The sequence below is a fragment of the Thamnophis sirtalis genome, unplaced genomic scaffold, assembly GCF_051295495.1.
Source record: "Thamnophis sirtalis isolate CommonGarterSnake01/CBP01778 unplaced genomic scaffold, rThaSir2_p1.2 scaffold_3, whole genome shotgun sequence".
Taxonomy (NCBI): Eukaryota; Metazoa; Chordata; class Lepidosauria; order Squamata; family Natricidae; genus Thamnophis; species Thamnophis sirtalis.
In genome coordinates, this window is record NW_028261383.1 from 75,842,421 (window position 1) to 75,855,663 (window position 13,243).

The 13,243-nt window shown below is 43.4% G+C and overlaps 1 protein-coding gene across 1 annotated transcript in view; it reads right to left on the reverse strand.

Moving 5' to 3' along the window:
• The window catches only part of GRM2 (glutamate metabotropic receptor 2), a 57,130-nt gene that overhangs the window by 8,463 nt on the left and 35,424 nt on the right, over nucleotides 1–13,243 (reverse strand). Inside the window, exons 2-4 of the mRNA XM_014063933.2 lie at nucleotides 11,854–12,691; nucleotides 9,038–10,104; nucleotides 494–668 (exon numbers count right to left, since the gene is read on the reverse strand). Coding sequence (XP_013919408.2) covers nucleotides 494–668; nucleotides 9,038–10,104; nucleotides 11,854–12,691 — 2,080 coding nt within the window. The remainder of the gene's footprint in view (nucleotides 1–493; nucleotides 669–9,037; nucleotides 10,105–11,853; nucleotides 12,692–13,243) is intronic.

The following is a 13,243-nucleotide window of genomic DNA, read 5'->3' on the forward strand; positions in this document are numbered from 1 at the left end:
TAATCTAACTACAGTTAGTGAAAACAGGCCAGATTTATGAACTATTTCCAGGTTTCCACCCAGCACATTTAAGCCTAAGTTCATCAGAGATTAAGACCAATTAGGTTGGTCAAAACTGAAAGCAAGAAAAGAAAATCCTTCTTCAGAGGAGGAGAAGGAGAAGTACTGCAACTTGTCTTCATCCTACCAGATTTATAGTTTTGCATTATGTATAAATGTAGCTATCAGCAGTTATTTTTGTAATTTCCCAGAAACATTTGTTGCTTTTCAGAATGGTGCCCTTTGCTCTATGCTAACATCTACATGAACTCCCAGATATTTAAAACACAGTAGATTAAAAACAATTCAGCCATGCAACAGTCAGAATAAATTGCTACTGGAGACAAACTTATCCACTGAGTACACCGAGTAAGGAAAATCTTTGCTGTCAGTCACACTGCAGATAAATATAAGGTGGTGATCATTGCTTATAATGACACTCTCACACACTCACCCTGCGAGTGGCTGGAGCCTGCAGCTGTCACACTGAATCGGTTGGTGGAAACACGATGACTGACTACATTTTTCTGGGGCTGGAACAGAATGATATGCAGCTTGGGAGTAAAGAGGCAGCCAAGAACTACTGTGCCACTTAGGCTAACTGAGATGCACATCGTCGTGGTTTGAACCTGTAAAGGGGAAAAAGAAGAAGCAAACCAGTCCAGCAAACTAAAGCATAAAGCAAGGACATAAGAAACACTTTACACGATGGACACTTTAACTATCCAGATGTAATAATCCACTGGTCCACTTTGTGAAGAAATTTTCATGTAAAGCAGAATCCCAACAACAACTATAATCTTTGGGCAGCCTGAAGGACATTTATAGCCCAGCAACTAGCTGTCTCCCTACCATGATCACTGAACAAGGTATGAAGTTTCTTGTATCTCAAAATGCTTTTAGGTCCACTTGAAATGAGAGCAAACTAATTGTGTCATAGGTATGGGGGGGGGGGCTTAAGATATTTGCAGGAAGTTCTCGGACTGGATGAATAGCCACATTGGAATAGCCCTGTGCTTGCACAAAAGGAAAGGAGGTTCTAACACTATAATGTCTTTTTTCTTTTCTTAGAGAAGAGCAAACTTGTGGCAGACATGGCTAAGAGGCCCTCTAGAGGAATCAGCTAAGAAAGGGATTCTGGAGCTCCTGAGCAAATGGCTGAAGGAGTTCCTGTAGGCAGCGGAGGTGCACCTTTGCTGGTAGGGAATGAGTCCTTGTGGACGAGATGCTAGAAATGCCCAGATTTGCAGGAGAAAAGTTTGCAAGATTTTCCATCAGACCCAAGAGTTGAAATATGGCATTCTGGGGAAAGGATTTAAGGCTCTCCCTTACCCCTCTCCCCCAATATCTCCCAAATACCCCTGAGTATTGATCTAGGCAGAGTTAATTTCCTCCTAGTGGAGAGGAAAGGGGGAAGAAGAAAAACAATGTCCTGTGCTTCCCACATTGAGCTTCACAAGCTGGCCATTGATGAATGTGATGGATAGTCCATCATACAATCCTCCCTATTACTATTTCTGCTATTAGATTGCTGTGTAACGTTCCCCAAAACTACATATGGATTTTGGGATCCAGTGTCTTCTCAAGCAGCAATGATAGATACATGGAAACACCAGTAAGAAGCTTAACACCAGTGTAAAAATTAGGAAATATAACAACTCTATTCCCAAATTTCAAGAAAAAAATAGAACATCCAGTGCTGTCCATGTGCCCAATATAGCTGTGTCTATTCTGAATTATTTTCCTGCAAAGATCTTGTCTAGCCAGACATTAAGATAGGCCCACAGCTGTCCAAATACATCTCTGAGCTCGACCAATATGGTTTCCCAGTTCAATAATCCAATTCTAATCCAATTTAAGGTTGGGAGAAATAAACTATTGGTAAGTTGCTGCTTAAATGTCAAAATGACTGCATAAAAATACATGAAAAGAAGTGGGTGGTTAAAGTGTAAGAAAGACTAACCGAGATTTATACAATGTGGTGAAAGAGACTCAGTTCAGAAATTAAGCAATCCTTTTTTGCAGTCAATCAAGGCATTTGCCATGTTGTCAGAAGTCAATTCCCACAACATATAAATGGATTTTAATGCCATAGAGTGTGAAATATCAAATAAAAAATATTATGAGAAAGGCTCATGAGACCCGTGGCTGTCTTCAGGAATATACAAATAAATTATTTTTAACTTCTTCAGTCAATAAGGAATTAATTTCCTTACCCATTAGGAGGTAAAAAAGGAAAGCTAATTTTAGCAATGTGAAATGAATGTATTGAGAAAAAACCTCAGCCACAATTACTTTTATATTTATAAATCTTCTATGTTAACGTCTATACTTCATTTAAAGTTTGTAACTATAGTAGGTATCTTCAACTTTAACCCAATAGTGAGTTAGTTCCACATGAGAAAATATTGTAGGTACCCTGAAAATGTGGAGACAGCTTTTTATCTAGATAGACTAGATCAGAGGTGGTATTCAGCCATTTCTCACTAGTTCTGGTGAACCAGTAGTAGAAATTTTGGACCGGCAAACACCACATCTGGCTGGCTCCACCCCCATCTATTTGCTGCCTCCCGAGTCCCAGCTGATCAGCTGGGTCTTCTTCTGTTGCCTTACGTAGGAGAACGGAGCTGGAAAGCGGGTTAGTGGGGTGGGGAGGGAATGTGGATTTTACAGTATCCTTCCCCCAGGAGTGTGGGGATTTTACAATATCCTTCCCCCAGGAGTGTGGGGATTTTGCAGTATCCTTCCCCTGCCATGCCCACCAAGCCAAGCCCACCAAGTCACGCCACGCCCACAGAACCGGCAGTAAACATTTTTGAATCTCACCACTGGACTAGATAGAATAGTCAAAAAATGAAAGTCTTGGATGAAAAATAAAGTTTAACCAGGAGTAATCTTGTCTTTCAGAGATTAATTCATCATCTTGATATTTTGCATCCTTTAACTTAATCTAGGAATTTTTCCCTGTTTGTTCCATAGAAGTCTAAACCCATTCAAAAAGCCATAAACCTAAGAATTTGTCTCCCAGCACGAGCTATTGTTTAATTTCCCCTGAAAGCATCCAAAACTTTGCTCCTCATCTATGCTCCTAGTTTGCTTTTGTGGCTGGCTTCATATTCTGTGCTAAACAGTATGATTTATGTATTTTTTTGCCTAAACTCTTGTATCTGAACTGCAACCATTTGAATGACAACTAGATGGCAACAAAGGATTTTGGCAGCCCTCTTATGGAAGTCCTATTTTTGCTTCAGTGCTCTGAGTCTGGTTTATAATTCATTGTAGTGCATTACAACCAGCAACTGTGACTTAGTTAGCAATTTATGATTAAACTAAGTCAGGTTTTTAGAATGATATGTGAATCCAATCTATTACAAATGTTAAATGGGGTTCCTCTTCAAGGATTTTCCCCCCATATTTGTTTAGGGGCTTACCACTACATTTCATGTCCCCCCCCTCAGATTTTAGGCAATTTACATTCCAAGAAATTAAAAGCCATCAAAAGGTATTAATACAGATCAATGCAGTTTCCTTGGCAACATTTTTCCAAGTGGTTTGCCAGGATCTTCTTCCAAGATGTTTTTAAATTCCCAGATTAGGGCTGAGGGAATGGCTGGTTCATAACTGCAAATGTTTTTAGTATTATAATAGCAACTTCATAACCCTGACTCCACACTAGCTACCCAGACCTTCAGCTGCTGATAATGATTTGCAGAGAGGGATTAAGAACTCTGGAGCTGCTAGCCTGATTTCTCCTTCAGTCAGATGAGATCCCAATGTGAAGATCTCCCATTTCATGTGGGAAAAATATCTATCTCTGATTATTTTAGAGCAGGGGTGTCAAACTCAAAAGTCAGGAATGGGATCCAGCCCATGGGATGCTTATATTTGGCCTACAGGGCTACCCTACAAACAGCAAAGGACTGTCCTGCAGTACCTCTGCCAGCAAAAATTGAGCTTGGTGGTGGCTGTGTGTGCGCCACCCCCCCCCCCCCCACCGCTCCATTTTCACTGGCAGAGGAAGGCAGGAGGCTGTCGTGGCTGAAAACAGAGCTCAGGAGCCTGTTTTCACTGGCAGAGCAACCGGGCTACCACAGGTGCCCCTAGACATGAGTGATATCAAGCTGGCCATATCCACCCTGGCCACACCCTCCACCCCTCTCAGATCAAACATAACTAAAGTGACCAGATTTTGAAATTGGTTAAGCAGGACACCATTGACGGGGGCGGGGGCGGGTGTGTGTATGTTCTTGATTAAAAATTTTGCCGCCCAGTGCTGCCGCCAAAGCTCCCGGTGGCGCCCCTGCCCATGGCAGCAGTGGTGTCACCTCCCTCCCCCTCCGCTCGGAGCACCTGAGCTGGGCACTGCGTTACCCCTGCCTCCACCGCCTCCTCCTCCACCGTGCTTTTGAGAAGCCATGAGGCCTTTTTTTCCTGCCCCCGCCCCCTCCGCCGCCTTCCTACTAGCTCCCGCAGCCTCATGGCTCATGTAGTCCCCCCTCCCTTTGCAAAAGTGTTTGGGGGTGGGAAGGAGAGAAAGGCAAAGGCGGAGCCCTTGCCTTGCTCCTTTGTGTCTAGGGCAGGGGTCCCCAAACTTGGGCACTTTAAGACTTGTGGACTTCAACTCCCAGCATTCTCCAGCTGGAGACTGCTGGGAGTTGAAGTCCACAAGTCTTAAAGTGCCCAAGTTTGAAGACCTCTGCGTGTCCAGGGTGAGGGTGAGGGGCCCCTCTTCCCTGCCCCCCATTGTTCCTTTAGACCCTTCCTCACCCAGAAGACAAAGATGTAGATGAGGAGGACGCTCTTCAGGCAGGTGATGACTGGCTTGGTCTGCAGCCTCCGCGATGGGGATGTCATTGCGCCGAGCCTGGATGCTGCCACTCTGCTGCTCGTCCAGACAAAGCAAGACTTCTCCCGGCCAATCGCCAATCCGGGCGGACCTGCCGAGCCTGTCTGGGATTTGCTGAAAGACGGAAACACCCCTCCACCTCCCACCCCGTAGCCGACGCCGATGCAACCCCTGACGCTAGCCGAGCGCTTTTCCGGAAGACCTGAACCCAATCGGAACCAACCCGAGCTTTTCCGAGCTATCCCGAAAGGAGGCAGGAGCTTCCTTTGGCTTTTTCTGATGTCTTGCCATGTGTGCGGCCGCGTGAAAAATCAGCAGTTTTTAAAAACGCTGCGGGACGCAGGACAAATTATTAAAAATAGGGACTGTCCTGCCAAAAGCGGGACGTCTGGTCACCTTAAACATAACCCTGATACAGCCCTCAATGAAATCAAGTTTGACACTGTTTTAGAGGAAGCTTTGCTGCTTGAGATTCCTAAATAGTAGACTCTTTTAAAAAGTTAAGGAAAAATCATCTAGACAGCACAAGAACAGCATCTTCCAATCTTGGTTCTAACAGTGAAAAGTTTTCCAGGTTTCCTCATGAGTCTGAAAAAAAGAAATTCTACTGCTTTAAGAGTCACTTCAATAGCTTGGCTCCTTAAAGCAGCAGCTGCAGTTTTTCAACTATCGTATATTTATTATATCGGAGCTACACAAATCCGACTGGCAATAAAGAAAGATCTCTTTGCCTTTTTAATAAGGCTCTCACAGGCCCTTGCGGAAATAACACATACTTAGTCTTTAGTAAATTAGAATTTGCTAATAAACTCATCTTCTGCAAAATTCCTCCCAGAGCAAACCCTCCCACAAACACAGAGGATTGTTAACCAACAACTAAGTGGCAAGAACACGATCCAAGAATCTGCAACTCCAATTAGGCAGTGGAATTCAAATGTATTAGGGGACCATCTACAAGCAGAGAGCGTACCCACCCCTTCTCAAGCATTACGTGGAATTAAATTACCCACTCTTAAGGAAGCTCAAGATGGTGCTTAATTTGAATGAGCACATGTTCATTTAATGTACTTAATACCCAAAGGCAAACAAGCTAACAAGAGCTATGTCGGTTGCCCAGTTAAAACAAGAGTAACGCAACCAGAAAACTCATTATATGGCCATTCCTTCTGAAGCCTCTCTTGTCCTTTAAAAGATTTCCAGTATGCAACACGAAGAAGCACTGAGCGAGCTTTTCAGTAACAGTCCAGCTCCATATCCCACAAGAAGATTGTGATCTTTAGGTCCTGCAAAAACATCTCCCACAAGGTGAGACATAAGATCCTTGCATTAATGGCAGCTCTGTTTTCAGTTCCCGAACTCTCAGGTATTAAAAAGGATCACCTGAAAAAGCCCTAGCATTTCTTTTTTTGAGGGGCAAAAGGGGGTTGCTGTTTCTCTAAAGTTGACTATCAGGTTCAAAGAGACCGGATAATTGAAGGTGAGGTCTAGAAATGCTTATTTTGAAAATTGCCTTAAGGTTCAAAAAGTAATTATTTCTCAGTTTCTAATTACTCAATTATGGCTAATTTGAACACGATGAGAGTCTGCTATTTCTGACCAAAACTGTGAGCTTCTTTCTATGCAATTATATCATTATGAAAACAGTGTGGGCCCATGGCTCCCAAATTACTTGAACTACGATAATTTTGTTATGAGAATAATGCCTTTAAAATGACCTCTTTTATTATATTTCCTCCTCCAAGAACACCAGGGGCTTTTCTCAGTAGCCAGCTTTTCCAACTCTCAATTCTCCTGAATCTAATTTCAATGTACCCAAAGTTGATTCTAGCTGTTTTGTTTACTTTTACTTCTGCTCAGACATCAAGATGCCATGAGGACAAGCATATTTTCCTTCCCACAGGGCCACCAGCCCATTAAGCATTCACCCTTCAGGCCAATGACTGAGCAAGAAGATTATCAGCAAAACCATTCTTGTTGGTCAGTCAATCAGTTGAGTGCTTTGTCCCACCTTCCTTGTCAACCCCTAAATGTATTCCTTTTCACAAGAGAGAGGCAAAGACTAAATTGCTAGCATTAGCCCATGTTTCTGTGCTTGCTAACAGCAGAAAACTTTAGTTGCTTTCCAAACTCCTCCCGGTGATGGGCTACCAATTCTGCTTTTTCATCTAATGATAGTGCCATGACTGGATGCCTGAAATGGGAGGAGGTGGAATTAAGTCAAGCCTCCACTCCAGGAAGTGTTCCAATTGTTCTGTCAATCAGAAGACTGTGATACACTGCTATTCCTTGCTTAGCAATAGCAATCATTTCTCTGGCCAATGGCTATAACATGTGAACACAGGGATGTGGGAAATTCATTGTGTCCCACTGCTAGCACTGTACGTTCATCTGGGACCTCTAAACTCTGAGTGCAGCAAAATTCTGTGTATTAAAAAAAGCCCCTTGTGTCTCACTACATTTGGTGAAGCATGTTCTTAGGTTTGCGCTCCCTAAAGTGCAACATGCTGATGAATAAATAGCTCCATTGTTGGGGTTCTCTATTGTTGCTCTTGTTCTTGTTGCGCTATCCAGGATGCAATTACACAAGCACCATTGGCGCTTTTTGGATAGTTCTTGTGATCTTAGCAATAAAGAGCTACAGGTTCTTCCATCCCCACCTGAGCTTTTATTATCTAAGGATATTCCAGAAACTGAATCACACTTAAGTATATCAAGTGTGGAGAAACCCTGGAGAGTTTTATGTAGGGAAAAAGTGTTTCAAAAATGGAAAAGAAAAAAAAGCATGATTCTTTTAATCTGATATGGTGAAGAACAGCTTAAAACCGTTACAGTGACAACTAAATTGAGGGTATAGTGTGACACTCTTTATCAAGTTATGTTCCAGAAATTCCTGGAAGTAGACTGATAAGGGAAAGCATGACTGCTAGGATATTTTTGTCCTGTGCAAACCTGTAATAGAAATATGCAACTGAAGACCTTGGCTGTTTGCCCAGTCAAGACCTGGAATGCTGCAGCATTGTCTTTCTGCAATTAGTTAACAACAGAATTAACACAGAAGATACTTGTGACATTTTAGCTACTGCAGCGCTAATTATGCAGCAAACCTCTTTCCCATGTCCAAGATCTTCTTGGAATGTTCGCTCACAAATAAGCCTCACAGATAAAGTTGCTAGCGCCTTCAACTTTGACTATTTACTCTTTTTGCTGTCTTTATTTTCTTGTTGATGCATGCTGTGGGATGAATGAATGAATGAATGAACGAACGAACGAATGGGTCTGTTGGTTGTTCCTTGAACAGATTAACTAAAATTTGCTAGTATCAGGGGAGAGGGATAAAAGTTGACATATGTCAAATAAAAAAAAAGATTACTTATGGAACAATTCATAATTTCTGATTGATTATGTTTAGTATTGTATCCCACCTTTCATTCAGGAGTTCCAAGTGGCATACATAGCACTTCCTCCTCCTAGGTTTCCCCACAGCAATCATCTAATGAGGGTGGAGCTTTGATTGAAAGAGAATAATTGGCCCACAGTCACCAGTGGTCTCCTATAGCTAAGGGTGGACTAAAACCTCAATTTCCCCTCTCCTAGCCCAAACTTCATCAGTGGGAATTGTTTCCCAGGACCAGGGGTGGGATTGAAAAATTTTAGCAACCCGTTCTCTGCCTGGTGGGTGTAGCCATGGTGGGCATGGCCTACTTGGCTCCTGCACCACAGCGGGAGGGGGGTGCGTTTTCACCCTCTCCAGACTTCAGAGTCTTTCCTTGAGCCTCTGAGAGGGCAAAAATGGCCTTCACTGGGCTCCGGAGGCCCTCCTGACTTCCAGAACTTCTGGGAGGCCTATTTTTTGCTCTCCCAAAGCCTCTAGGCAGGCCCTGCACTTACCTGGCATTCAAAATGGTCCCTGTGGAGATTCCTGGGAGGGTCGGAACAGGGTAGGCGGGGCCAACCAGCCCTTGGAACTACCAGTTCGGCAAACCAGATGTAAAATTAACATCCAGTTCGCTTGAACCAGTCCGAACCAGCTGAATCGTATCCCTGCCCAGGACATCTGGACTGGAGGGAACCAGGTTGGGTAAGATTCTCTGAAGCTGCCTACTGTATGCTAAAGATACTTTTTTGTCTTATTCCCAGCAAGAAGTAACTTACGCGGTAATCGCTGGAGGTAACATAGAAGATGGGCAGGAAGGCTAGCCAAATGATGCATGTGGTATACATGGTGAATCCAATGAACTTGGCCTCGTTGAAGTTTTCTGGACATTTCCTGGTCTTGAAAGCATAGACTGTACACAACACGATCAAGAGGACATTGTAGGTGAGTGAAATTAGCATGCTGGAGTCTCGGTTGTTGCATTTGAGGATGACAATATACCTTTTGTCAGGCTCAGTCTCCTTTCGTGTGCCTGGAATCTCCACCATGAGCCAGATAATGACAATAACGAGCTGGCATGAAATAAGAGCCAGGCAGATGACCACTTGGGAGGTGGGGCTTATGAACCGTGGACGCTGCACGCCTTCTTTGACTCCACTGAAAATCCGTGCAATACGGTTGGTCTTGGTCAAGAGGGCAGAGTAGCAGACCGCAAAGGAGGTGCCCAACCCTAGGCGCCGCAGAGTACAGACCACAGTGGAAGGCTTGGCAATGAAGATAAATGTCATGCTGTAGCACATCAACACTCCAGTCAGCAGGATGTAGCATAGTTCTCGGCCTGATGCTTTCACAATGGGAGTGTCATTATTCCTAACAAAAAACGCCAAAACAAACAGAGTGGACATGAAACCAAGGCAAGAAATTGTGACTGGCCCAATAGCCCAGATATCCTTCCAGTGAATATACTCTTGGGGTAGCTCATAGCATCCATTTAAAGTCATATTGGGCCAATAACCAAGGCCACAATCTCTGCAAGTAAATTCATCCAGCAGAAATTCGTATGGCTGGCATGGGATACATATCCAACAGCACATGTCTCCTGGTTGCATGCTCTTCATTTCATTCTTCTTGCAGGGGTCACTGCACTGGGAGACAGGAATGGAGGTCTTCACCCATGGAATGAGGCTGGTGTTCAGAAGGAGTCCTTCGGCCCAGTAGCCTACCTTCTGATAGCGATATCTCCCATTGACTCTCTGGTAGTTGAAAATATTGTAACGACCAATTCCATCTCCACAATGGTCAAATCGAACCATACTTTTGGTGTCTAGTGGTGGTCGAAATGGAGCTGTGAAGTGGAATTGGAAAATTGGATTCAAATGAGAAAAAAATAACGTGATTACAAAATTGAGCTGTCCACATGGAAACTTTCCCCCCAAATCGGTTCTGTTATACTATTGTCATTTTGCTATTGAAAAAAGTTCTATTTCTCATCATTTTTGTATGAATATAAACTACTTCATCACAGAGAGATGCTTATCACCCCCAATGTACATAATTTACTTGCATATTCTCAACAAAGTTGATAGCAATATAATCTGTGCAGAAATCTTAAAAAACAGAATTAGACATGGAGCTGAAGTCCAAAATATCTGAAGGGCTTAAGGATTGGGAAGGCTATCTTTGGAATCACTGCAGAACATAATAAACAGTATTTTAATGTTTCCAAAAAGCTGTGCATTAGAACTATGCAAAGCATTTGGAAGTGGCATTTTAAAAAGTGTGTTAGTACAAACAACGCCTCCCTACTTGAAACAGTCAAGCAGCTACATCCTCTGGAAGGCTTGCTGCTCCATATGCAATTGTTGGTAATTTTATATCTAGACAACATTTCTGTTGGATTGTCAGTGAAGCAGTTTTGCATGTTCCCCTCACACATGGAAGAAACAACCTTTAAAACAGCCGCTGGAGCTAGAAGACATGGCTGCTGAAATGAGTGCTTTTCAAATATGGCAACTTTAAGATGTGTGGACTTCAACTTTCAGAATTCCCCAGCCAGCATTCTAGGAGTTGAAGTCCGCACATCTTAAAGTTGCCACATTTGGAAAACTTTGGTTTACATATTTTGAGAAGGGACACTTCCATCACACTGATGTTTTTGTGAAGCATCCCTTCTGAAAGCTTTGCACAGTCATGCTGTGTGCTATATTACTATAACTTGTTCTAACCTCAAAACTCAGGGGTTCGTATTGCTTTATTATTCCAGTGCCGTGACACTCAAAGATGAAGACACAGGAAAGAAAAATCAAATGTATGCAAGTGTGAACTTAGCTGGATATAGATGGGGAGCCTTTTGGCTTGACCACAACAGCAATAACTATAGCACTTAGACTTAGATACCACTTCACAGTGCTTTTTACAGCCTTCTCTAAGCAGTTTACAGAGTCAGCATATTTCCCTCAACAATCTGGATCCTCATTTTACCCACCTCGGAAGGATGGAAGGCTGAGACAACCTTGAGCCTGGTGAGATTTGAACTGCCAAATTGCAGGCAGCTGGCAATCAGCAGAAGTAGCCTGAAGTACTGCATTCCAACCACTGCACCACCAAGGCTCTTACAATACTGCAAATCTCTCTTAGATGGAGTTTAATGTGTGTAACTATCTTGCTTTCATTGTAAGATATAAGTAGAACCTATAGAAACTCAAATTCTAGGCAGTCAAATCTCATGGCCTGAGAAAGCTAGTTTTGTTCCATTTGTACAAGCATGCTAAATTAGCAGCTGTCATGCCCAAGAGAACAAGAGCGAGACTTTTTCACTTGTTGGCAACATTCAATCAATGAGGGATATCCCTCCCTCCAATTAATAATGTTAGAGCAATCCACACAGGAATATTTCTGGTAACCACAACGTCAGGCAGTTTATGCTCACATAGAAAACTGGGATATTTTTGCCATAATCTGCTCTGAGATTGTACTCTTCATCTTAATCAGAGACTCCGGTTCTGTTCTCCATGCCCTGATCATTGTCTGCTTGTTCTTCCTGTCCTTTATTCCTCCCCACAACTGTCTATATCAAACCATTACTTTGGCTTACCGTCAAAAGTTACGTTGAGCATGAAATCCTTGTAGAACCTCTTACCATTCACCGGCTTCATGGAATCACAGAGCTTGGTGGCATTGGGGCAGAGCGCTTGGTGCATGTTATGAAGGGCATGGGCCATTGCGTAGACTGCATTGACCACAAACATGATCTTGGATTCCTGCTCAAACTGCCCTGACTTCAGGGAGAAGTGACTGCAGTTCTTGCTGTGGAAACTACACTGGAACTTGTGTTCCCAGAACTCCTGGAACCATGGATTTCGGCTGTTGTTGTGGAGGTTGAGATTTTGGAAGTACACAGCAAATTCCTGTATTGGGTAGGATGCCAGTTCAATAGTGATAGCACCATCAGCAATTGACTCACTGCCACCCACTACACTCTCTAGAGCTCCCCAACCATCACTGGCCACCCAGGTGAAGGACACATTAATCCTTTGAGCAGCTGCTAGCAGCTCCCGAGCATCTTCACTTCGGGTGAATAGCACGACCACTCTTGCACTGGGTTTTTGCATCAGTGCCTTGATCACCCCATCAAAAGTCTTCTTGTTCATAGAGCGTCCCACTTTCTCAGAAGTGGCAATGCAGATGTTGCGGGCCCGAGCTTGTTGTTCAAACGCTTCAATGCCTGTTTCTCCATAGTCTCCTTCGGAGGCCACAGTGGAGACGTAGGTCCAGTTGAAGAACCGCAGGATCTCAGACATAGCTTTGGCCTGGTAGAAGTCTGGTGGGACTGTGCGGGCAAAGTAATCATAGCGAGACTTGTCACTCAGTTTGGCACTGGTGGAAGCATAACTGATCTGAGGGATCTGGAACAGCCGTAGGAGATTGGCCACCTGGAGAGAAAGAGATCGAGGAAGAGAGGGAAGAGTCTTGGTGAGTAATTGGGGGGGAAATGAACGTGCAAACAGGATCAGGACTATTCTGCCCACCAGTGTGGAAAACATTACTACTTAAGTGTAACCCACTAGAATAATTTCCTGTCATTTTTTAAAAGTGGTGGAGGGAAAATTAACATTTTTCTCTTTCCTGTATGGGGATCATACAGACCTTCTGTGCACTCTAGTTTGAATAACTGCTACTTAAGGTTCAGTTCTGACATTGTAACTAAACATGATAAAATTGCTTAGGAATGGCTTACTCTGAATTTATTACATAATCTTTCTTATAATTGCTTTGCAACTCCCTGCAGATTATGTTCATCACATGATCCAATCAGGCACCATCCAAAACTGGAGATGCCTCTCAGTCACCTCAATGCAGCTGCAGGGCAAGGTGGCCTTGACTCTCTGAGAAAAGAAGGTTATTTTGACTATATATCACCCACTCTCTATACAATCCCCTCCTTCCATTTCCCCCTCAATAGAAAATGTGGCAGGGCTGAAGGG